Genomic DNA, 26,301 nt, shown 5'->3' on the forward strand with positions numbered 1-26,301 from the left:
ATAACATATACTGAAGCTATTATTTATGTTTCTTTTGATATTTGTAAAACTCATGTTGGAGGGAACCAATAGCAGTGTAGAACCTTGTGATGACGCTCCCTGTTGGTGGTGGATTGGATGAAAGCAGGAAGCAGGAGGGGGAAAGGAGACATTTTATACAGTGGATATACTTTACTAAAAAACAGACTGATTATTCTGACTAATGGTATGTGGTTTGTAGTTGTCAAGACAACTGGACAGCCATGCACCGAGGCCCCAGAGACAAACAGGAAGTAGAATGAGAACTGAGACTAGCAAGTGAAACTGAAACAGCAGTTAGTGCTCTGCTTACGCTGAGTGAGTGGTTAAAAAGTGTGAAACTGGAGACATCTGCTCTGACAGAAAGCTAAACTACAGGCATTTAAAAAAAGGCATTTTCCTTTCAGTACATAAACCCATCATATTCTTGTGCAGTTATTACATGTACTAACCTGCATACCTCAGCACCAAACCTTCTTTCTTATCTAACCCTGTCTCTCTCCCCAGAAAGGACAGGCAACAAGTCTTTGTCTCCTCAGAGTCATAACACTGGACTCTGATCTTTATGAGTGCTGTCGGCAATAAACATTCCCCTCTATGTGTCTTAAAACAAGTTAAACACATCAGAATAAATACAAAAACAGTCTTTATTCAGATTTACATGTTGATTCACAAGTACTCTTCATGATGTACAGAGAATAAACAGTGGTGACAGGTTGAAGTGGAAATATTGTGCTGCATTGCAAGTAGCTCAGCAGTTATCTTGTTTTCTCAACTATAGGGTAGTATTGTTCTTTACGATACGTGCTGAGCGCAAGGCTGAGACGCCCCTGGTGATTCAGAGCCTCCGATCACAGGCATCAAACCCGACATCAACTTTTACTTTTGCTGCACTGACGTCCCTTTTATACACATAATGCAGCAGAAATGGTGTCAACTTATAAGTGCACTTAGGTTATTCCTTGCTAAACGTCTTCAAATTAATGACATGGCCATGCTTTTGAGACAATGTGAATGATAAAGGAGTCTAAATATTTCTTTATTCAACCAGATGTTACTGATTTCAGGTCAATAAAATCTTAAATATTTAAAACATAAAACCACTGGCCTTTACACCAACTGGTGTAAAGGCCCAATATGGATCATGCTGTTTATATTCAAAGCAACACTTATAGTAAGTAGGCACATGCAAATCTCCCAATGAGCATCTGATTTGTTCATCACAACCACAGGGTTGTGTAAATAACGATGGCGCGCAGAGAGGCTGTGATCAATATGACATTGTTAAAGGTAAAAAGACACATGGACAGACGTGGTTAACAAAAGTAGGTGTCATAGCTGTTGACAAAACTTATTAGCAGACATTGCTCTTAATTTTGCAGCCCATTGAGAACTATCATAAGGTGTAACCACTCAAAAATAGAAACTTTCTTTCAGTATGCAAGTTGCACAAGAAAGGCACATTTAAGACACATAAGCACAACCCCCTTTGATTCAGCGAGAATCTAAAGTTCACCATGATAGTAATGTGCATCCAGTGTAAAATTCTCTAGTGATTTGGTTCATAATCATGGAGGGTTCCTATTCGTCCTGTTGTTTTCCTACAGTGATTCTTAGAGCTGCTCCCACTGGAGCTCTGCTACAGGCTGGGAGTGAGGAATGTGCTTTAGCCTGCTAGCTGCTAATCAAGTAGCTTTCTGCTGCTGATAAAGTTCAAAACGGAGGAGCAGTGACTCTCAGGGGCACTAATACAATCATTTCATACTCTGGCACTTATGACTGCAGCTTCCTGCTAATTTAAAAAGCAACACACGTTGCATGTAGCTTGCTTCAAAATTCAAACAATAAACATCGCATAACTCTGCTGCTTTTCTTTTTTTATGAATTACAATGTGCAACTAACAGTGTAACCATAGGTGCAGTTTATGTCGGCTCAGGGGGTCACTCAGACACTTAGCCAAAATTAAATCTAAGTTGTGATTTATGAGTAATTAACCACAGATAGGTCTGAATATAACACTAGGCAACAACTGCACAGTTACACATGCATCTAGAGGTGTGAATCATAAAATGTAACAAAATTATACCCACTAATCATAAAACATGTTTTTCCTCCACACAGCATAATAATTTAAAAGAACTGTCAAACATCACCCCAAGATGATTGACAGTTCTTATAAACTCGACAAACAGATCACCTCAGTTGTTAAACCAGCTTCTTTCAGCTTCTACATTTATTCTGTTTTTCCGTTTTATCTCCGCTCTTTTCTTTTTTATTCTTCGATTTTATTTATTTTACTATTTGAGTCATATTGTGTATGTGGATTCTCTTGGTGGTACAGCACTTTGGTCAACATGAGTGGTTTTTAAATGTGGTCTATAAATAAACTTGACTTGACTTTGAACGATGATACAATATTTACTGATATTACGTCTGAACTTCTCTTTTATTTAATGAGCCCCAAACCCTAAAGTTTAAACGGCGCCTATGATTAAGACTTAGGGTTTAGCAATTATGCCAAGTAACACACAAGAAACAAGAAGTATCTTCCTCTTGCTGCCGTGGTTCATGACACTGCACAAATATGTCAGAAGACTTATTCTAAGGTATCAGGATTAAGGCCAGAGGTTACTGTACTTTAAGCAGGGAGGAATGGAAACAAAACAGAGGACAGACTTGTACTGCGTCATCTGAGCTCTAAGGTCAAGTGAGGAATGGGAAGTTTGGAGATAAGAGAGAAGACTAAAAACAACAATATGAACGTCTGCCCACACAAAGCCCACACTTCCCTGTTCTTATTGTCATAGCAAGACTTCACTTTTAATGTGCAGAATGAACTACCCATTGCACTGCATGCTCCCATCCAAACATGGCCAGCTGTCTCAGTCCACAAAAGTCCTAAGAAGCTACCTGCATGTCACCAGCAGAGTAAAGCACAGATAGTTTGAATCCAGCCGCAATTTATCAAAGGCACATATCTTCAATAAGGCTTTTTCTCCTTCCCCATCACACACACACACACACACACACACACACACACACACTCATTAACACACATACACACAAGTGCGGTCCGTAAGGTGCTATAGCGGCTTGCGGGCATACATATAAGCTATGTACATTATTAACACCAGGAGGCAGAAGAGAAGAAAAAACATGAATACATTGTTCACAGTCTGTCAGTCTGTCTGTCAGTGAGTCAGTTGTTCACTCCATCTGTTCGTCTGTCTGTGTTGGTGGGTACATTATCCTGAGGTCTCCAGACAGACGGACAGATACACACACTCGCACACCTTCTTTCCACAGCAGGGCCAATCAGGGCTTCATCATGATTGTTATTGTTGATCTTGATAAAACAGCATTAGATTCTTGCAACTTACGCTGGTTTGCAAACAGAGATCTAATTCCCCATAAAAGTTTGTTATGAACACAGATTGCTTTGTATAATAAAAGTGTGCCAGGAAACAATTTACTGCTACGTTGCTAACACTTGAGCTTACATTATTTTGGCAGGTTATTGGTTTTAATACCTAATGGAGAAAGATCTTCAAACTACACAGTGAATTCCATCTTCATCTTAGTAGGAAGAGTTGGAAAATGTCAGGAGATAAAAAAAACACCTTCATATGATCAACAAATAATGACTGTTTCCCATAAGAAGTGAACAGCAGGAACTACTAACATACATGTCAGCATGCCGTTGGATTGTGACTCTTCAGTTGTTGCTTAAAGCAGAATAAGTTAAAAAAAAAAACGCCTACAAGGTCCCAAAAACAGAAGAGAGGCAAGCGATGTTGTTTTGGAAAAGTTCTGGAACCTCTGTTTTAGGAGACTGCAGACTGTATACATCTTAAAATTATACAGAGGATTGGTATGAGGACGTAGTTTCAAACCTACAGCTAGGCAATATTAATAAAAACATACTCATCACAAGTCGTGCAATAACAAGAATATAACGTTTTACAACTAAAACTACATTTTTCTTTCGCTAGATAACAGCAGGGCAATTATTTTCTTTGGCAAAGTGTATGCTCAAATGTTAGCACCAAGTAGCAGAGAAAATGGTCCACCAGTGATTATGGTGTATCAAAAGGCCAAATGTTGTCCAAACAGATGTGGACACTGACAACAGGCCGATACACACTCTATTTATTCATGCTAAATTTACATCACACTGACCCTGACATCCATAAAGATGCAGAAACAATAAATTGGGGCTTAGTTGCTCAACCAATAAGGGGGAAGTCATCCGATAGCAAGCGTCTCCAATAAAAAAGAAAAGTCAGAGAGTTCATGGCCCAGACAGAAGCTAAGATAAAATCAAAGGTTTTGAAGCTCAGCCTGTTTAGGCTGCACCCAGCCCTGATGAAGAAATTAAACAGTCTCTGTCATTCCTATGCTCTGGAAGCTGTGTTGATACCCCTTTGTCTGGGGTCAGAGGTCAGGAGGATGTGATGTCAGAGGTTTTCATAATGACACTTGCACGCATCTCATGGGCGTGGCTGCTCGCTTCAGATACAAGAGAGTTCTGGCTGTAGGCAGGCATCCAGCCGTCCGTGTGGTAGCTGATAAGCGGGGCCGGGTCTCGTGTGCTTGTGACCCTGAAGTTTGGCTTGCTTGCACTGACAAAGGTGGCCATGCCAGGGAGGGGATATGAGGGAACCCTGAGAACTGATGTGCTGTAGTCTCGCCTCCAGACTGCACTGACACCCTTTTAGTCACAACATTTAAAAAGGAGACAAAGAAGAAAAAAAATAAGTCACATTACTGCATAATTAAAAATACAGTCAGAAATGAGCCAAATCACTTTCTTGCTCTGACGCTGTTGTTGTGAAAATGAGCTTCAATTCAACTGTTAATACTAGGGCTGTATATTGGCTAGAAACTGGCAATACAATGTCTTGTGCAGGGGTTTCGATTCAATTAACTGCTATATAATGCTATATAATATTTTTTATTTAATTTTAGAAAAACTCATAGTATAAGGAACACACCACGATATGAATACAATTTGAAACTAAAATGAAGTTTTCATGCAGTCAGCACACAGGGATCTGATTTTGTATGTATTTGTACACATTTTGGAGATACTTTGCATTGCCCCTTATCTGTAAAAATAAAGCTGGGATACTAAAGTGTATCAATATTTTCTTGTACCCCTAGAAATTCCACACTGAAACACCACTGCAAAACTGATCATAGAGCTCAATCAACAACTGTTCATACATTTGAACATTTTAAGCTTCGTAGGCTGCTGCTGCTTACATGCAGATAGTGTTCATGTTACACGGGCAAAAAACTGCATTTCTTATTTATTTCTAGTCTTCACAAAAAAAATGACATCAGATCAAAAGAAAATCTATAAAAACACTGAGAAGACTGTACTTTCACCACTGATAAGAGATAGTGTCTGCGTGTGTGGTGTGTATGTGTTCGACGTGGTTACAATGTACTACAAAGGCCAACCTGAAATCACACTGTTAATGTTTGACAGCCTCAGTTCCTGACAAGGCCCTCCCTTTTCTCAGTCTCTCGCAACATTACAGGAAGGAACACACACACACACACACACACACACACACACACACACACCCTGTTTCAGAAGTAAGGCTGAAACAGGTATAAACCTGTTCATCTGAAGATCAGAGCAGTTAATCATTAATTCATCACTCTCTCCGCTGTGAGCACATTATGGGCTACTCACCTCTTTGGTGTCTTCTGTGTCACTGTCTGTGTCGCTGCCTGTAGAAATAAATAGACAAGTGCACAGAAAATATTTCAGTATACAGGAAATGGATAATTTGCATTGTCATCATTAAATCAGATACATCATGGAGGAAGAAAAACAGACGTAGAGAAAGAGTTGGAGAGCGGGAGAAAGAGGAAGAGTTCTATTAAACCTTGAGTGTAACCAGAAAACAGAGCGAGCAGGCTAACATCCAGCTCTGCATTTTCTACTGCTTCAACAGTTCAAACATCTGTACACAAAAAGCAAAAACCTGAACTAAATTATTTTAAAAAAACAGGATTCAAATTAAATTAATTCATCAATCATTTCTCTGACTCTTTCACTTGTTTGTGACCGACAAAGGTCGAGAAAAAAAACCCCCAGAAACAAAGATGGAACGATTACAACTCTAAACTGGAAGAGCCAACTCTGCCTGAATGACTGGTTGGAGAGAGGACGGGTACACATAGAGAGGTGAGATGAGTAGGTAACTAGATTGACCGCTTTGTGATTGTATACCTCGGCCAACCAATCAAGTTGCAGTTCACATTCATCGGTATTTCCAGAAAGAATGTATACGAGTTTATCTGTAGCCAGTTTTATATATTGACTAGTTGAAAGGACATATTAGCTAAACAAAGCTCTTCCAGCTTAAAACAAATCACCGTCATAAGTAGACCTACATTAGCAGGAGCTCCCACCACAATCACAAAACCTTTGATGTCACAGCGGCGTGAAGTTGACCTCTCACCTTCTGGATAAGAAAAAAGCCTATCCTATTTGACTTTCTGAAAGTTATAAATTATTGAGCTCTGGCCAAAAAAGTGCTTTCAGAGATCACAGTGACTCCAATCTCGGATCCCATCGGCTATCGTCTGACGACCTTATAGCCTCTGGTGAACATGCCTGGCATGTAGCCAGCGGTTAGCGATAAACAACTTCCTGTCAAGACTTCCTTTTCCGCGTGCTGTATTGTTCACAGAAAAAAACGTTTCTCTTGTGATTTACTTTAACGGGTCTTGCCTTTGCCGAAATGTCAACATCATGATGCAGATTAGTAAAAAGTAAAAATGTGAGCTTTGTCAGGTTTGTCCTCAAGAGGAGAAGAAGACTACTTTTAAAATGCTCATTTGTCGACCATTTGTGATGCATTCGAGTAAGTTTGGAAATCTAAATGCTGAACAGCTTTCCTGACAGCGTCAAGCTAATTTGTCTCAAGTTGAATTTTTAGATCTACCACAGATAGTTAGCTGTTAGCTTAAGCAGAGCAGTGACTCTGACCTCTGAACAAAACCTAATTAGTTCACCTTTGACTCCAAGTGGACATTTGAACCGTTAGAATTTTTTTTTTCAACTAAGCGTTCCTGAGATATCACAAGAATGGGTCAGTAGTGATGTCACAGTGGCCTTGAACTTTGAACTTTCATCACCAAAATCTAATCAGTTCAACCTGGAATCCAGTAGCATGTTCGTTATTTCTTACAGGAGTTTTTGAGATGCCGTGTTCTCAAGAATGGGATGGACATATATATGGACAAACACACAATTGAAGACGTAACGCCGCCTGTCAGCTATCCCCAGTGCAGAGGCATAAAACCAGTGGTGGACAAAGTACACTACTTCATGACTTGAGTCAAAGTATAGATACTCCTGGTCAAATATGACTCCAATACAAGTGAAAGTTGCTCAGTCAAATTACTACTTGAGCTTAAGTACTGGAGAGCTCGCTTTTAAAAATACTTGAGTATTCAAAGTACTTTTTTAAAAAAAATTCAAAAGGTTTTCACAACGCATGAGTGCAGTCAAAAAAACATGGGTGAATCGTTCCTCATATCATCTGTCGTAGCCATAATGACAACCACTAAATGAACTGCCTGATCTGACGTTTGCTCTGCGTTTGCTCAACATTCAACCATGGAGAAGCACAAGGTACAGGTACGGCAACACCACTTAGACAAACCATGCGCAGAACTACACAACACAGTTTATTGTCTTTCAGATTTTAGAAAGGAAAAGAAAATTCATCAGCTGACTTCAGAGCAAAAGTAGCAAGTACCGACAACATTCATAGAAATGTAGTGGCGTCAAAAGTACGATATGTGTCTTTCAAACGTAGTCGAGTAAAAGTAACAAGTTTTCCAAAAAAATAATACTCAAGTAAAGTACAGATACTTAAAACACGTACTTAAGTACAGCACTCAAGTTAATTTACTTATTTACAGTTCCCCCCGGCATAAAATGAACCAGTCTTTACAATGTTCAGTTTTCAGTGAGCCCCTTTTTGAAGCTCCTGCTTAAATCCTTTTTTAAAAATTAGACTTAATAGAATTTGTACTTTGGATTTTGGATAAAAATAATTTAAACTAAAGTCATTCTACAATTGAACTACAAGTTCTAAAACAGTCCAATGTTCCTGATTGAAATATTGCTCACAGCCATGATTAGCTTCTATGTGTTACATCTATAGTTAGTCATTTTCAACATGCAGCTGATTGGCCTACGATGTTCTCCATTGAAGAGAAAATCTGGGAACATTACAGAAGATGCAGTTTAGGTGGGTGATGTAATCAGTGATGATGTAATGACAGATATTAACAGTTCATAGGGTCACCAACTGAACCACAAGAACAGCCAGATTAAGCTTTCACAAGCTCCATTAACTACGCCCTAGAGGTTTTTTTTCATAATGGTGGGAATTACTTTGTTCTTGCCCTTCGTAACTGTGGTCAAAGTTGTGGTTTTAAATTCAGCCACTGCTTCTACAAGCGTAATCCCACGTAACTAACCTATTTAATTTCCTTGTCATAGCAAAATGCAGTGTGTTTGTTTGTACGTGTGTGTGGGTTGTCTCACCGCAGCATGATGACACAGGAGAGATTTGAAGTGGATACGAGTGGGAGGAGCTAACAGTTTGCTCTTCATTCTCAGTGGTCACTTCAATCGTCTGGCAGACGAATGGCAGCTGCTCGCTGGTGATCACATGGTCATCTATGGAACTCTGAATGGCTGTGAACGGACAGAGAGGAGAAGTTATGATGGGCTGAACGTGCATTAAATTAGGTTTTAATAAAAACATATTTATGTGGCAGCTGTGGCTCAGTGGCAGAGTCGGTCGTCTTTCAATCGGAAGGTCGGAGCTCCCTCAGTCTACATGTCGAAGTGTCCTTGGGCAAGACACTGAACCCCAAATTGCTCCCAGTGGCAGAGCAAACGGGTATGAATGTAAAAAGCGATTGACAGTTGGGCACTTTACGTAGCAGCCTCTGCCATCAGTGTGTGAATGTGTGTGTGAATGTGATATGTGGTGTAAAAGCAGCTTTGAGTGGTCGCAAAGACTAGAAAAGCGCTGTATGTAAGTACAGTCCATTTATGATCTAGTTACACATCTCATTACTGTTGCAAGAGAAATAGTGCTCATTATTTTTCCTCCATCAGCTGTTCATAACCTAAAAATGTAAGGTGATGTTATTAAAGTAATAATCTCAAAGATTTTAATTTAAATAAATGTGTGTTAAGTCTCTGTCTATCGCTGAATGAGGTAACACAATGGTGACTGAGCCTATGGCCCACTGATGAAAGCCTTTGCATTTGCAGTATATAGTATTATTACAGACTGAGTGTCTGTGGCGCCGCACAGTTAGTGACACGTTTTCCATCAGCCAGCAGTGGTTGGTCTGCCAGAGAGGGTAGGCGGAGCTAAGCGGCTGCTTTTCCGCTCTCTGCAAGTGTTGTGAGTAAACAGTAATCTACTATGGCTGAACAAACAAAGAAAAGATGGATGACTACAGATACAACTTCAACAACAAGTGAAAATCCAAAGGAAAAGAAACAAATTGGACGCTCAGATGAAGGCAAACCGTCAGAGATCGTCAGCCACGGAAATCAAGAGTTACAACCGGAGCCAACCGTGAACGTCACACATGCAGCACTGTCTGGGAAGTGTGCTCCCGCAATTATCATTTATCCTCATAGGTGCCGCCAAAAACAACGAAACCGTTTTAAATATTATACATTTAAAACAGTTTTAACTGTGGCATGACAAACCTTGGTATGGCTGTACCCAACTCAGAATTGTCACTGTTCAGTTCAAAGCTTTCGACTACTTGAACCCATTTTCATTTCAGTCTCATGACACAGTAGTTTACATAGTAGTTTATTATCTAACCAAATGTAGGATTTGAATCAAATCTTGGGGTCTTCTCAACTATCTATTATGTGATCGATATATTTCTAATGGTCAACTTTAAGGGGGCAGCCTTATGACCTAAGCATCAGGGCCTCCTCTCACTGTATGGCAGTCACTGAAAAGTAGACCGATGTGACCTTTTCCATTTTGGTCAATAAAAAATTGCACAAAAATGAAAAATATTAATAAAGAAAACTGGTGAAATACCTGAGGCACTATCCGTTATTGTTGGCTGTACGACTTCCTGTTTGATCGTTTCCTGTTTGGTGTAGTCGATAATTCCCACATGAGCATCAGAGAGTGTCCTGTCTGGAGATGGAGACCCTGCCTGAAGGACAGAGAGTGGAAACAGAAAGACAACAATTGATATTTGGGAAAGGTCAATAAAGTTCAGTTTGTATGCAGGTTTTGTTTCCTGTAAAAGGACATTTTTTTCTGTTCTGATTTTTCATCACACTGGGAAAAACAACTGTATGAAAAGAACATTTAGAGTGGAAAACATTTAATTTACATTTCAAGCATTTAAAAATTTTTAATGCACACAAATGCTGACATTACCAGTTTAATATAGTACACACTATATCATAACTAATAGCATATCTATAATCTGCAGCATCAGCGGTAATGTGGGGGTTGTACCGGACTGTCGTGGTGAAGAGGGAGCCGAGCCTGAAGGCAAAGCTTTCGATTTACCAGTCGATCTACGTTCCAACCCTCACCTGTTGTCACAACCTCCAAAGGGAGGTTTTCCGGGCACGTTCAACTGGGAGACCCCGGGGCAGACCCAGAGCTCGCTAGAGGGATTATTTATCCTGCCACCGCGACTTGGCCTCGTATACGCTGAAGATAATTGATGAATATATGGATGGATAGCATATCTAATAAGACAGTATGATACCTGGGGCATTTAAGGCATATAAACTCACAAATTAAACTGACCAACTACTGACTACTCTTGTTCATCCCTAAACACCTCATAAGAGAAGTTGATGATTTGTTGTTTTCAGTATTTCTGTTTGAGAGGGTATGTTGGGATTTGACCATTTCTGGCTCCTATAGCTTGATTGACATTTATTTTCTTACATTAATTTAATGTAATGTGATGTGTGATATGTGTGATGTGTGTGATGAGGGGCGGCTGTGGCAGAGTCGGTCGTCTTTCAATCAGAAGGTCGGAGGTTCGATCCCCAGCTCCCTCAGGCTACATGTCGTAGTGTCCTTGGGCAAGACACTGAACCCCAAATTGCTCCCGGTGGGCACTTTACGTGGCAGCCTCTGCCATCAGTGTGTGAATGGGTGAATGTGTGAAGTACAGTCCATTTACATTTCACCATGAGTTATATAAAGAAAATACAGAATAAAAAGTTATTTATAATATTTGATGCTGCTTTTAACTGCTAGAGACTTTTTATTGACACCCTCCTCACTTTTGACTTTAGGGATTTTTCCAATCACACTCCATGTGTGAAGGTGTAATATGTAAATATTTAACACTGTTAAATAAAAATACAGATAGATAAAAAGCACTTGTGACTTTATCCCTAACATTTACAACATTCCAACATTGTGAAATGTATTTGTGGATCAAAAAGGAATTTGTGGACCTGATTGATGTTGATTTTCATTTTACACACATCCCAACGTTAATTAGCTTATATCATATCAACCTGCCGTTTTCAGTCGCACGTGATCATCATGGTAATGTTACACAGTGAGTGCTGGTGTGTGTTTTGTTCACATCTTTTATTCAGGCGTACATCAATTTAAAGTGTTAGTAAATATGTTGATTATTTGTTGAATTTGTTTGTGTATTTGCAAATAAATATTGTATTTGTGGCAGGCATTTCACCTTAACAGATACACACTAAGACATTAATTCTTCCCTCAAATAACATTGACACAAACCTATCTTCATGCTTTATATTCAAATTTAGGCCAGGCAGACTTGAGGACTGTCTACAGAAAGGTTAATACTAAGTTTATGATTTATGATTTACGTTGAGTATCATCAGTGGAGTAGCTAGTGGTTTAACTTGTGCATTGCTTGGAGAGACAGAACCAAATAGTTGAGGAAGGCTCGGTAACTGCCCAAACAATCTGGCAAATGTCTGTGTCACGTGGGAACCGCAGCCAGAGGAGATTGTTCATGTTAGATAATTTGGCAATTCGCCAGCTCAGTACTGAGCAAGACTTCAGAAATCCTTGAGCATGAACAGAAGCAGCAACGCTCTGTAAAGAGGAATATAAGATGCACAATGTGCCCCAAAACTGGAGGACACTGCACTGCACCGCCTGAAATCAGCCACAGGCTCTTCTTCTTTGCTGTTAGTCTTCCTAGTGCTGCTACTTACGGTGAGCAGGAATATCATTTTGATTGTATTTCTAAGGGTCATATCATGTGTGAACAACCTGGTTTCTTTAAGAGATTTTTATGGTACATGTCCACACAAGCCAAAAGCCTATCCTGCCAATGTTGTGGGTTTCATGTAAGAAAGGGCATTTACATGTTTATCTACCTCTTTATTTCCCTTGGCTTTCCCCTCCTTGTCTGTCTTCTTCTTTCCTACAGGGACAGAAACACAGATATTTCAGTAATTGATTTAAAAGCCACATTTTGACTTGCAAGTCTATTGAGACAGTTAATGTGGATTTATAAATTGACTGTTTTAAGCCATGGAGATCATTACCACATCAAGCTGAGGATCAGCAGCAGCACTCACCTTTCTTCATGCTTCGTTCTGAGGAGGAGAGCATCTTATAGACTCTGAAGGCATTGGTTCCCTTTTTGATGCTTTTGTCCTTCACCTCCTCTATGTCTGGCAGGCTGTTCATGGCACAGCGGAAATTAGCCTTCCATGTCTTTGGATCTGGGCGATCTGTGCCTGGCTGATATTTACCTACACATACACAAATTCAAAAAAATCAGACAAAAGGGTTATCTTTCACTTCAGATGGTCTACGTCACAAACATTTTTTTCTCTCTCATTTTTTTTCTTTACTGCTGTAGGGAAACAAATAACTCTAATAACTGCAAACACTCTAGTACATTTGCAATGGTGGGAAATATATGAAGAATAACTTTTCCGTACAGAGACCTTCATCAGGTTATTGTGTTTTGAAGACAACCTGATGAAGGTCTCTACGCGGAAAAGTTGTTCATAAATTTCCCACAATCCACGGTATAAGATCAACGGACAATGTTTCTACTACGCACCTGTCCATGTATTGGTGAGCAATAGTTCTGCTTTTTGATTGTTACTCGTTAGTGATACAGCAAGGAGTTGTGGGATTTTCAAAAGCACTACTGTGTTTTTTAACTCAAGGGACACTTCTTGTGGCCTTAGTAAACAGAGCCTTCTGATAATGTCCTACTCAATAATATTAAGTAAATCAAAAGTTACTTTCATGTTAGTCAGAAGGAGTGTATTTGTGTGTTTTGCACATGAAATGAAAGCAACCTAAATGGAGAACCACTGAATGTGTGATTGTTTCTTTGTATTACCAGTGTGTATGGCCCATCTCATGAAGAGAGGAGCGTCTTTCTCCAGGTCCCAGCCATGACGCGCAGCATGCATCCATGGGATCTGGAAGATTCTCTTCTCCTAGAGATATTAACATTTTGTCAACTATTGAACTATTAAAAAAGTGTCTGTGTGTTTGCAGGTATATCTATGCACTTACTTTGTTAACCCATTTCAGCCCTGGTATCTGACAGGAGTTGATCTGTTCCTCCAGCCACGGCCGCATCCTCATTCTTTCTACTGGCATCGTGACCTGTGAGCACATGCACATTCAGATGCAAACACATTATAGATAGCAACATTTGAATGTGTGTATGATGTTTGACCAGTGCAAAATGTTGTTGGTTGAGCTCTGCACCACCATTGACTGATTTACTAAACAACAACCTTGTAACTGAAAAACACTTCATGATGTGCACTGGCTTCATGCAGCTGATTGCAAATCTTTCTCTGACTCATGCACTTTCAAAGCTTCAGAAAAAAGCAAACAAGAAACAAGCAAAAACTTGAAAGTGATTGCGTGTGTGTAACAGTTGAAAAGTTAACAGTTGCACAGAAATTAGAAAAACTAATTGAAAATGTGTTTTTTTCAAACTTACATTTGCATTTTTTTTTAATTATCATAGCATAAATATTTAAAGAATGATGCATTACTAATATTTTTTCTAGATAAAGTATCCTCTGCAGTTCTGCAAATGTTCCCCTATTCGTATTGGGTATATGGGTACTATGGGAAAAAACCTTAATTATTGTATATCATTATTATTATACAGGCAAGACACATGTGAAAACACAACAGCATGCACCTACTCTGCTTGATATGTGAGAGCAAGCAGCCACTGAAGGTGACTTTTCATACAATCCTCAGAGGAGACAGCAGAATCCACTTTGTCTGTGGTTGTAAAATAAAGATAAAACTCTTGCCCAAGTTCACAGTTACATTTATAAAGCAAAGGTGTCGTAAAATTCTGTTCACAAATACAACGGTCAGATCATGTCTGTATCAGCCGCCATGTTGTCCATTCCTATCCACAGGCCCATATAGAGCTCCTTGGTCTGATTAAATTAATTCTGGAATAAAATATGTTAGAGCACAGGACAAAAGGGAGGATGAAAAAAGGAACAGAAAGAAAATTAGGAGGACAGTAAGTTTATTTTAAAACAGTCAGAGCAATGTTCAGCCCCACCCCCATTTGATTTAAAAGCCGGGTCTGATATGATAAAAGTCTGATGGCCTGACACTCCCCATACGTGCTACAGCGAGCCAACACACTGCCTCCTGACGTGAGAATGAGCTCCCTAACAGGTCAAACAGGGTGACATGGCACAGCACATCACAGCAAATACAAAATATTCTCCCTTATGAGCCACAGGGTTGAAACTTCCAGCTGCATCCGGTTTTCAGTCAGTGAAACATTGCATACAGGACATACAGCTTGACTGCAGTACAATATCATATGCTCTGTGTTACTTTGGAAAAAATAATAATAAAACATTAGCATAAGTAGTGATATAAAAATGTAAACATAAGTAATGACTTTCAGGGTACCACAGATTTTCAGAGTGTCGTCCATCTCATTTTGCCTTGGTTATTATTGTTTTTTGTAAGTTTGCATTTACTTCTTCATTTCCTTTCACAGGTATGTTGTTTACTTTGTGCTGCTATTGTGTTCTAAATAAAACTTGAATGAATCAGGTAAAAAAGGTTGAAAAATAATGAATGAAAGTACAAGATGCTCTGTGTTACTGGACAACATTTATAATAAAACATTCATATAAAAAGTAAGTAGAGGTTTGCATTGGTAAAAAAAAGTTAAAACATAAGTAATGACTTTCAGGGTACCACAGACTTTCAGAGTGTTGTCTATCTAATTTCCCCTTATTATTGTTGTTTTTTGTAAGTTTGTATTTACCTTTTCATTTCCTGTCACAGGTATGTTGTTTACTATTTGTCGTTACTGTGTTTTAAAGAAAACTTAAAATAAATCAGGTAAAAACCCTAAAAAGTAAGAACATAATGTCAGTCTAGTTTCAGACATGTACACTGCTCTATAATAATGTATTAATGTACTGTGAAAAGGTTTTTTTCTTTTCTGAATGCAGTTTTTCCACTGATTGCACAATGTGGGACTTTTACTATCCTCAGTTTTAAAAAAGGCAGGCGATAGAATTGCACAAGTACATAGTCTGCAAAAATAATAATGAATAATGAATACAATGTCTGCAACAATGATGGGCTCTTTAATTACAAATAGAAATAGTCTAATAGCTAAGTCTATTATTATTGAAATTATGTTATGTATAATGTTAAGTAAGATTTTTTTGAGTGTTATGGAATGACCTACTCTGCTTACTCCTTACTTAAAGTTCTAAAATGTCTACAAACACATTAATTAGACTCAGAGTAGTACAAGTTATCTGTAATACAGCTCAAATACAGGCAGGGGGGATTGAATACAACACCAAAATTGTTCACAAGTCATTCCGTTTTTCCTCACAACATAATAGACACGCTACACTTATAATGCATATACTAGTATCTTGTTAAAATAGCCCACTGCCTATTATACTAGCTCACATGTTATCAAGAAATAACAAATGCCAAGTTCCAGGCATATGTTGTTAAATGTTAGTGACAGATTTATTTGGGATTAAAGTTTGATCTAGCCACGGGGTTCATGTGAAGTGAACCGCGGTCTGTTTGTTTGTCTCTCTTCCAGTGTGCCGACCCAAAACACAACCGAGTCAAAAGTGAAAATAAATGCCATACCGAGTCAACAAAGGCAGAGAAAAACGACTGAACTACTTTCACTTACACAGCGAGCTAGGGATCCGTCATGTCGTCCTGTAGGAAGTCTGTGTGGTGTGAGCACAAGTCAACAGTGTTAAATGCGGAAATAAAATGCTACCTGTTCAGTTTGGATGGCCCGTAGCTTCACAGTCCTGCTGTCAGAATAACACGCGCAGCCGAAGTTGGACAAGTTAATATATTTGTGATTTTAGGCTGAAAAAGGAAAGTGAGGCCGTCCTTTATTTCTGTTTCTGTGTCCAGACCGAAAGCAAAACAACGGCTGGCTCGGGAAGTGGGGGCTCGAGCTGGAAATCCCCCTCCTGCTCTCGTGCTCTCGCTTTGGTCGATCTCGAGCAGCGTCGCGGAAGTCTCTTGGCCGCGTGCGCGCTCCCCAGAAAAAAACCGTCAAGAAGAGGACTCACTCCTATTATTTCTTGGTACCACAAAAGTCAACATAATAATAATCATAATAATAATACCAAATAATAAGAATGACGTTTATTTGCATAGCATAGAGTTTAATTAATCGAAAAAAAAATTCATTAACTACAATTCCCCTTTTTATCTGTGTATACATTATGCAATGCAGCATATTTCATGATCTTGTAGTTTTAGATAGTTGTAGTTTTGGCCCAACATCTTACCACAGATTTTAGTTCTTAATTACGTTTGCTTATTCGACTTCTTTTCTAGCTCTCCCTGTCCACTCTTGGATACCATATGTTATTTTTGCGATTTATATTAACATTAATATTGTAACTACAACTAAAGAGTTACCAGTCAGTCAAAACATGTGAGGATGAGTAAAACAACAGCGTAAACTATTATTAAGAACGAAGAAGTGACTCATTTTATAAAATTAACGGCTACTTAAGAATCGTTTCCTTCAAAAACATAGACGATCTTTGAGCTCGATTTCATTTTCACTTCCCCTATCCCCTCCCCTCCTCCTCCTCCTCCTCCTCTCTTCACGACCCTTTTCTGCTCGGTTGGTGCTGGAAACGAAACCAGAAACTTTAGACTAGAGTACTACTGAACACCCCACCTGCAGTTATAAGGAAAGTGCAGCTTTTCACTTTATTTGCCCTACGTTATTCTCAAGTTTTAGAGCCCTGGGGTTCAAAACTAAACGAAGTGCATTTTTCACAAGGTAGTTTTAATGGGCTCGCCCAAAGTGCATTGTTGATGTTTGTTTTGAAAATGTGTACATGATTCAAATACAATTATATTTTAAATTGTTTGTAGCTCTGCTTGTTGATGTAACTCCGTGTATCAATTTTAAAACACACCTATGACTGCTATTCAAGCTTTAGGATGCAGCCAATGCGTCCATTATCAGATAAATAATACAATAATAAAAAGAATAATAATTCTCTTTCCCTGTATGGCCATTTCTATTTACATCAAAGTGAAATCAGCCTTTGTAACAATGCAGAAACAGAAAATAGGATGTTGGAATAGCACTGGTATTTTGTATGGTCAAAACAAAAGACATGTAAACTGTGGTTATTTTAAACAGTCATACGGGGTCAGGCCACAGCTGTGGACAATCTGCGTAAAGTCCTGTCTATCTCTTTCTGACAGGCGCATATGCCTGAGCAGCCAACACTGGGCAGGGTCTTAAAAACTAATACAGAACGTTTATACTGTAAGAGCAAGGCTGATGAGCCAAGAACACAGAAGCAGACACGAAGAAAAAAAGGAATATAGACAGATAAAACGACATAATCATAGATGTAGTGTATAGTATGCATATTTGTGGTTTTAAGCCCTAACCCAGAAAGACACAGAAACAAGACTGACAGCTGGACTTAAAAAATGCCCCCAGATTTCTGCACAGACACTGGCCATGGTAACAGTTAGCAAATGGCCCTATCTGTGCACGAAGGGTTAAATTTAATCAGAATTCCAGTTCCTGGAACGGTGTGTCTCGGAAGCTGCTGATTCATTAACGGCCCTCGCAACTACTCAATGAGTCCACGCCATTCTCTAGTGGTTGCATGTTTTAATGCTGCCACAAACTTATTAAACAATCCTGATAAACTGTTAATCATTCACATAAAACACTTTCTGACAATATTCCAAAGCAAAGTACAAAACACTCTCAATAACAGCCTTGTTGCCTTTAGCAATCTTGGTGTGCCATCAGAAATTCCAGGTATTTTAGAGCAAAGTACACAAAAAAGAATGATTAGACACAGCGTGTCAAGTCTTCAACAACAAATTAAACCATATAATTGTTTTACTCATAAAATAATTTGGATTATTACAAAACAGTCTGTATTTAAGATCTTTGAGTGGTCTTTAAAGGGTTACCAACTTCTTTATTTTTATTATTTTTGTTGACAGAATGAATTCATATTCAGGAAACCATGCCTGTAAGAGAGTGTCATCAAATGTTGTCGCTGGGGCTTCAGTTTGATGTCACTTTGATTATGCTGCCACCTTCTGGTGCAGAAGTTCTACAAAAATCAATACAAGTAAGCTTCTGTTTGCTCAAAAGAATATATATATATATATATATAGACATAAATATATATATTTAATTATAATTTTCATTCTGAGCATAATCATAATTATTGTGGTGCTCATTCCAGATTAGGTAGATTTATAATCATTAAACATCTACATAAACATTCCTGCATTTTGAAGGGACAGTGATCCATCCCAAATGCATATTTTCTATGATCAAATACTTCAAGTGATTTTTTTATTGTGACGTCCTGATTAGAGACAAGGAAACCCAATCATATATAGTGTTTTGTTTGTGTTTGTGCATTATTGCATTCAACTTGGAAAATGTAGTATATATGTAGTAAGTGGGCCATTGTAATGATGTTTAAAGGTGTAATTATAAAACAGACTCAATTAAAATGCCTCCATAGAAATTGTCCCAGAGCCCTTTAGTGATTATATTGTAATGCGTGATGATAAAAGATTGAAATAAGACGAGTTAATGTTTTCATAAAGGCTTAGTAAAAATCTTAGTCTACCATTAACCAAGTAGGAAAATGTCTACTGAGGTAATAAATCATTAAAAAGTAGGTGCATTTTCTCAAGGACTTTTGTTTACAGTTACAGTTACAGTCACCTTGACAACCACATGTGGGTAATTTCTTGCAGGTAAAAAAAAAGAAGAAAGAAATCTATCTTAAGCTAGACGGGAAAGTAGAAGTCTTTGGTCAACATCGAGACGATGCACGGGATCTGCTTCTTGCCACTAAATCCAGGTAGGTTAGAGGCAGACTCAAAATTCGTTGCCACCTTGCGGTTGACTCTGGTCATGATCTGCATCAGCTCCAGCTCTCCACTGTACCGCTGCAACATCTCACACAATGCCTGCATGAACCATGAACCATTGGATGTGTTTCTCCAAGAGTAGTAGCCTGCAAGTCAATTTACAGGGTTAACACTCCTACAGAAAGATGTTTTAGCATTTCATTATAATTACACCTGCCAATTATTCATATATTTGCCAGTTAGTGTGTAATTGAATAAACATAATGCAGTTTTTTGAAAGGACACAAAGGCTTTTCCACCTCAACTATTAGTTACCTGGAGCAGTTGAATAAGCATACAGGAAATCTGCCTCCACAGGAATCCTCTCTGATGTTTGCTCTGCTACGCTGTCGGTCTCGACCAAGGCTCCGCCATCTAGGTCTGAACCACGGCACGCCTAAAAGGACAGGACATCCAGATACATTAGCTGTGGTGTTTCTTTATGGAAGCACTGAGACCCTGTACATGTGGTTTAAAAGCTATAATTTCATTCAGAAGTTATTGTTCTTGACTGAGTTCAATGTTGGTTACATTCAATTGTTAATCAGAGTCACATCTCAGTTTTGTGCCACAATGAAAAAAAGAGTTGATCAAAGCTGTAAAACCTCCTCATATTTCACATTCAAATTTATTCTCATTTTTTAATTATAACCAAATTTCCATTGCTCAAATGTTGCCTATTATTATTTTCTATGTATTTTTACAATGCTAGCAGGGAATGTTCCCATAACATGGGCTGACATTACCTACGAGTTCTAATTATGTTTAAGAGAAAACGTTTTAATCTAATATTCAAAGAAAGGATGTTTATCATTTCAAATAAAGTTCTTGTAACGTCAAAACTTAAACTAAGACCAAACGTTTTAACTGTTCTGAAGATCTTTTCAGGATGTTAGTACGGCCTGAACTATCAGAATGTGATTCATAAAACGTTTCTTACATGATGATTACATGATACGTGATTTGTTAACAAGAGAACATTCTCACTGCTACTTTCTGAACAGTCTGGGAACCAAATAAAAACTTCCCGCTCAAAACATTACCAGAACATCGCACGTAACATGCTCAGAACGTTCTTAGAACAAAACATTTCTAGCTGGGTAAACATGTTTATGTATTGCCACCATCAGCATGTGGTTGTTATACATTCTGTCCACTAGAGTGCATTCCAACATAGCAGTTAACATTTTCAATAAAGCATTACTCCTTTAACAAAAATACTTTTTGACTAATTTCTGTAAAACTTTCACCAGACAACGAGTAGATGAGTGGTCTATATTACATTTCAAGAGCAGATTTATGAGGCACATATGTGCAACAGCTCTCATGCCAGGTGTAGCCAGTTTCATTGACTATAGTTGAAGCTAGTGTGGAGGCAGCAAATACGAAAAAGGCTGTTTGTTACGTGTTCAGTTTAGCCAAAGAGTTCAAAAGAATACATTTATGTGTGTTTAAATATCAATTACAGTATTTCATTAATGTATTTTTTGACGTTTCAAATTATATTCGACCCAAAGTTATTTCCAACAGCCCAAGTGTGATTATCAACAATTCTTTTCATCTTTTACTTTGCAGTTTATTCTCCTACATACTTCCACAAGACTTAAATTCAGGTGAAGATACATCAAAACAAAACATTAACAAAATATCTAGGTTTGCCTAAAACTTACAAGAGGTTTCTGTCCGCGTGCAGAATATGGTAATATTTAACTCACCTGTATGAAGAAGAGCTTTGGTTTCCCCACCAAACTCTTGCAGTTATCTCCTTTGAAGTATTTTGTCAGGTTTTCCAACTTTTCAAAGCCGTCGGTGCCGTATATCACCCCCTCATCTCCATGACTGAGCAACACACATACAAATGATGCACTATTGCTGTGGTCCTCCTTGGATACTACACACACACACACACACACACACACACACACACACATGTTGGTTAAGTATGCTAAGTATACAGTGCTGACATTTTTGCAGTTTTAGACTTAGAGACTTAGACTTAGACTCAACTTTATTTTAGTTCTCAGACTGCAAGAAGCTTAAGGTCTGGCATGGGTGACTTGACTGCACCCAACGTGTAAGAGTTAATGAGTTTGCTTGAGAATTACAGAGAAACCAAATATCATCTGATAACTGAGAACAAGTGTTACAAATAACAAATAGCATGTCAGTTGGGTAAGTCTGTGAATGACTGAAACAAAGGTAGTTTTATTACCACTCATCATCAGTTGTCTCATCTCATCCACAGTCCGATCATTGGTGAATTTTATCTTATAACCCAGAGCAGAAAAGATCTTTATAGCAGTGGCACCATCGACATCCGTTCCATTTCGAGTACTCATATCTAGAGAGACACACGGGTAGTTCAGTAGACTTTCATGGTCAGCATTTACTATACAGTATACCATACCAGAGTGCCTGTCCATGCGTCTCTGTGGACTGGTAGTTTCACTGTGATTTGCAAGTGACACTTCAGATGATACTGATCTGGCTTTCGACAGTGGTATAAACCAAAAGAAACATGCTTTGACCTAATTGCCATAAACGGGTTATGGGATGCTGAAATAACTACATCACTATGCAGACATTAAATAATATACTTTTTTCAGGTCTGTCCACAAGATCAAACTTTTAAAATGCTTTCTTCTAATTCAAAGCGACAAGTTCTGATGCATTCTCAGGACATCAGGAGAATGCAAGCGCTGATCGGCTCTTGGACATAGCATCAGGTTTATTTCTCCCTTGAGTTGAAAAGATTAACCTTGCAGGAATAAGCAAATTATCAGTTTGTGGGATTCGCCTCACCATGTGCAAATTCACGTTTTTGCATTGACTTGAAATGTAATCGTGCCTTTTGAAAAAAAGGCTTCGCTGTTAAACACACCTTAAAATTTGGGGAACATAACCTGAAGCTTCTGAACAGACTTGTTTTTGAAACTATGGACAGCTAATATTGAAGCTTTATTTCATAGACACAGGCAGAGTAAAGAAGGGGTACGTCTATCACGCCTTTTTACACGCAGACATTCTTTATCTGTGATGGTAGGAAAAGCACAGGTGTTAACATAATTAACATTACCTCTGTAATATTAATGGTCCCATTGAGTCATGACAGTGAGCCAGCAATATGCACATTGTTTTATGAGTCATGCATGACTAATGGTTTTAGAAGGTTATAATAATACAGGGATGCTTTGACAGACATAGGAATTGTTTTTCGTCTATGCTATTATATTTACAGAACATCTGAGCCAGAGACCATGAAATTAAATCGACAGGTACGTGCATCAGTGCGTGTGACATGTTGAACTGTGTGCTTACTTGTGTGGTGGTGGAAGTTCTTGTTGTTGATGATCAGACATGTTCCCATACAGGGGTAGTCCATCTTGTAGCGGTAGGGGTCAGAGTCTGCTGCTTTACTGCTGTTGGGCTTAGAGTCAATCTCCTCCGAAGTCTTTGTACTGCCTGCAGGCTCTGCATTCTGCCTAAAACACAATGATGGAAACCCTGAGGCACTTGTTTTGTTTCCCTTTACACATTTTGACGGCTCAGTGTTATCTAGACTGTAGAAGCTTGTTTTACTACAGACAGTTTGCACCATCTGATTTAACGCATCATACAATTGCTAAGTTTTAATATATATCCCATCATACAGGGTTATTTATCAATCAGAGTCAGCTTTATTGGCCAGGTGTGTTCACATACAAGGAACTTTCCTCTGGTGTAACTTCGCTCTCCATGTACAAGCATTAAACATCAAATATTAAACTAAAAACTACAAGCCTACCATAGACATTAAATATTAAACATTAAACTAATATGTACATGCTATGAGAGAAAATAGTTATCAAATCAAATCAATGACTCAAAGCAGTGGCATTGATACTGGAAATTTTACTTTGTGGCACTGCAAGTTGCATAAGTCAGTTTGCTGCCTTAAAGCACCTGCTGAAAAGCAGCTGATGTTAGCACCATCAAAGCATTTTCAAGTCTTTTACACCTTTTTGAGAAGGTAAAAAAGCTTCTGCTTAAAAAATAATAATGTAATAATGTTGGCCAATAGCATACACTGTGACAAACTGAGGACTAGACAAATAAGTAAAACTGAAAACAATATATTGATTATATATTTTGTTAAATTAGAAGCAGATACTTTAACATTGGGGGCGGCTGTGGCTCAGTGGTAGAGTCGGTCGTCTTTCAATCGGAAGGTCAGAGGTTCGAGCTCCCTCAGGCTACATGTTGAAGTGTCCTTGGGCAAGACACTGAACCCCAAATTGGCATAGCCAATGGGTATGAATGTGATAACTGATTGACACTTGGGCACTTTACGTAGCAGCCTCTGCCATCAGTGTGTGAATGTGTGTGTGCATGGGTGAATGTGACACATAGTGTAAAAGCAGCTTTGAGTGGTAGAAAAGTGCTATATATAAGTACAGTCCATTTACCATTTACATAATCATAAAAAATAGCTTGAAAGGAAGTGGTGGCCATCAATCCTTAAAACTTACCATCTGCCTCTAATCAGGCTGTCAAATGAAAACACCTGAGCAGCTCTAATGTCCTGAGAATTATGACCCTGTTTATAATGGAGAGAGCTTGCAGAGTACTTACTTCTTTGAAAAAAATGTTAAGGCGTCCACTGAGTCTCCATTGCTCTGCGCGTCACCTTGCAGCTCAGCCATGCTTCTACAGATATGAATGAACAAGAGGAAATGATGTGCAAAGTGGAAAAAACTCTTTATATAACCAATTATCTTTATAGCCATCTGTATCTACCCGGATCACTCATTAAACAAAAAGCTGTTACTGTTTTATTGTAGTCTTTGTGTAGAGTGCTATAAAACCCAATAGGAAACCTTGCTATATTTTTTGGGCCTTCGATAGTCGTTAAGGGGTTTGTTCATGTAAATCACAACCACATGGTAAGGTATTTTGGCACACATCTCGCTGTCAAAAGGAACTATTTCTATGGTACAGGTAGCTATTTCAATAAAAACTGTTGACAGGCAGGAATGAGGTTTATCCAGAGTCACTTTTTAGTTTTGAGCAGCTAAAATAACGTGTACTCACCTACGTTGAGGGTGGCAGCAGGAATTTCATAAATTCTTTCATAACTAGCGGTGTTGAGGAAGCTTCTTTAAAAGCAGAATTTTGCAAGCTTCCAATTACTTCACACTGGAAGAAGCTAAAATACATCCAGACATATAGTTTTATAAACTAAAGCTGCACAGGAAAATATTTTTTAACTATTTGTGGGGGAAAAAGGGATCAAATTTAAGCAAAATAGACTACAATTTAATATATATTATTGTATACAGCCTATCAGAAACTAAAGTTCAGGTGGGGATATTGCACCAAAGAGAAGTATCCAGCATAACTTCTAAATGTATAGTTAAGTTTTGTACATATTTAACATTTTAAACCATGAATTTGAACTTATTTTATATATTGTCTATCTATACTCTCTATATATCTGGACCTCGAGTCTGTAATAAAGCTTTGAATTCTATAGTGATTGCTTCCTGTACAGCTGAAAACTTTGACTCACTGTGCATCAAATTAGGGAATTTTAAAAATGTATTTATTTTATTTGGTTCAGGTAATCTGACACAGGGTGATAAATTATACTGCCGTCGTTCACGAAATCAAACAATAAATTGAAAACATGATACCGCGATGGTTTCACACTGACCGCAGGAACCAGACTAATACGAGCTCTTCCTGGAGGTTGTTCACATTATGATCAGTACGTACGGTCAGTGCCATTACTGACATAACGTTATAAAGGTGGCCGTTAAAATATATCCCACAATATATGGAAATATTATTGCATGAAATATATTAACCGGATAAGTAATCCTATATCAGTGTTTGAGAGTTAGGAACATCGAACAAAGTGACGTTACGACCGGTTAGGACGTTGACAGTCTTGAAGTCTTATCAACAAATGTAGGCCAGTTTGTCCTCCATCGACATGAGCCAGCTATGTAATCACAAATATTCAACCTGTCATATGGGCACAAAGTAATGACATATTTAATATTTTACTGTTTAACGCGTACCAGGGAAGATCAGGGTGAAACGTAACGCTAATACTCATTTCTGCGGAAGAGGATTGTGGACATTCGTTCAGAGCATATTGTAATGTCATATTAAATTACATGTAATTAAAGTGGTTAAGCGACATCGAATATCAAATATTAGAAAAACTTTTAGTATCTGTCATGAGATATAGATAAAACACCTGAATAAAGATATACATTGAATAAATAAGCTGCTTTCAAATGATGTCTAACCTACATCTGGAAAGTTGTTTATCAGGTGCTACCTGAAGTGGGTTAGTAGTAAAGTACACTCATAAAAGTCACATCTAAATAATGCTTCTTGAAACTCAGTTTCATATAATAAAAATAACCGTTCTCGGAACAAGCCTACCTTTTTGGTCAGACGGTGGTAGATTTAGTGTTGGTTATAAGCACGTCCCTTTCGTTCTTTACTTTACAACATTACAAGGCATTGTGAGATTGTGATTGTTCAAAGGACAGGCCTGGTACTCTTAGCCAACCACGAACGCTGCTGTCTAGGTGGGCGGGAGAAACCGCAACACGTCAGGCCCACAAAGACCATTTAATTGGCTAAGAAAACTGTCCGATACGTCACAACCAATTCCTCTGCGTGTAACTACATGTTTCAAACCTCAAAACATTATTTCAATGAACTCATGTCACTGAAAATTACTTTACAGAACTCACGGAGGTGTTCATCACCACCTCAAAA

The 26,301-nt window shown here is 38.4% G+C and overlaps 2 protein-coding genes across 3 annotated transcripts; both read right to left on the minus strand.

The window, feature by feature from the left end:
• Positions 1–647: 647 nt before the first annotated feature.
• Positions 648–16,581, minus strand: irf2b (interferon regulatory factor 2b). Of its 2 annotated transcripts, none has more exons than XM_069669863.1 (9): positions 16,364–16,581; positions 13,615–13,707; positions 13,436–13,535; positions 12,654–12,830; positions 12,450–12,496; positions 10,141–10,261; positions 8,601–8,753; positions 5,724–5,761; positions 648–4,730 (listed from the first exon to the last, which is right to left on the minus strand). In XM_069669863.1, exons 2-9 carry the CDS (start codon positions 13,699–13,701, stop codon positions 4,461–4,463), a joined length of 993 nt encoding a protein of 330 aa, XP_069525964.1. In that variant the 5' UTR covers positions 13,702–13,707; positions 16,364–16,581; the 3' UTR covers positions 648–4,460. The 2 variants fall into 2 exon arrangements, with proteins under 2 accessions (XP_069525964.1, XP_069525965.1); XM_069669864.1 differs by lacking the exon at positions 16,364–16,581 and adding an exon at positions 16,271–16,292.
• Positions 16,582–17,701: 1,120 nt separating this feature from the next.
• LOC138598046 (caspase-3-like) lies at positions 17,702–26,050 on the minus strand. Its single transcript, XM_069669713.1, has 7 exons — positions 25,960–26,050; positions 24,136–24,210; positions 22,843–23,006; positions 21,737–21,865; positions 21,240–21,415; positions 19,801–19,921; positions 17,702–19,631 (listed from the first exon to the last, which is right to left on the minus strand). Exons 2-7 carry the CDS (start codon positions 24,204–24,206, stop codon positions 19,402–19,404), a joined length of 891 nt encoding a protein of 296 aa, XP_069525814.1. The 5' UTR covers positions 24,207–24,210; positions 25,960–26,050; the 3' UTR covers positions 17,702–19,401.
• Positions 26,051–26,301: the final 251 nt, after the last annotated feature.

Source organism: Semicossyphus pulcher, unplaced genomic scaffold, assembly GCF_022749685.1.
Source record: "Semicossyphus pulcher isolate SPU_LCO1_2020_fin unplaced genomic scaffold, fSemPul1.0.p SCAF_2, whole genome shotgun sequence".
NCBI lineage: Eukaryota > Metazoa > Chordata > Actinopteri > Labriformes > Labridae > Semicossyphus > Semicossyphus pulcher.

What these genes read in the sequence shown, in the direction of transcription:
- irf2b (XM_069669863.1), bottom strand. Translation starts at nt 13,701, where the DNA reads ATGCCAGTAGAAAGAATGAGGATGCGGCCGTGGCTGGAGGAACAGATC. An exon ending in AAGCCAAGGGAAATAAAGAG is followed by an intron (nt 10,262 to 12,449) that starts GTAGATAAACAT and finishes TCTGTCCTTCAG; the next exon opens with GCAGGGTCTCCATCTCCAGA. An exon ending in AATAACGGATAGTGCCTCAG is followed by an intron (nt 8,754 to 10,140) that starts GTATTTCACCAG and finishes GTCCGTTCACAG; the next exon opens with CCATTCAGAGTTCCATAGAT.
- LOC138598046 (XM_069669713.1), bottom strand. Translation starts at nt 24,206, where the DNA reads ATGGCTGAGCTGCAAGGTGACGCGCAGAGCAATGGAGACTCAGTGGAC. An exon ending in TTAACATTTTTTTCAAAGAA is followed by an intron (nt 23,007 to 24,135) that starts GTAAGTACTCTG and finishes ATTGTGTTTTAG; the next exon opens with GCAGAATGCAGAGCCTGCAG. An exon ending in CAAAGCTCTTCTTCATACAG is followed by an intron (nt 19,922 to 21,239) that starts GTGAGTTAAATA and finishes CTGTCCTTTTAG; the next exon opens with GCGTGCCGTGGTTCAGACCT.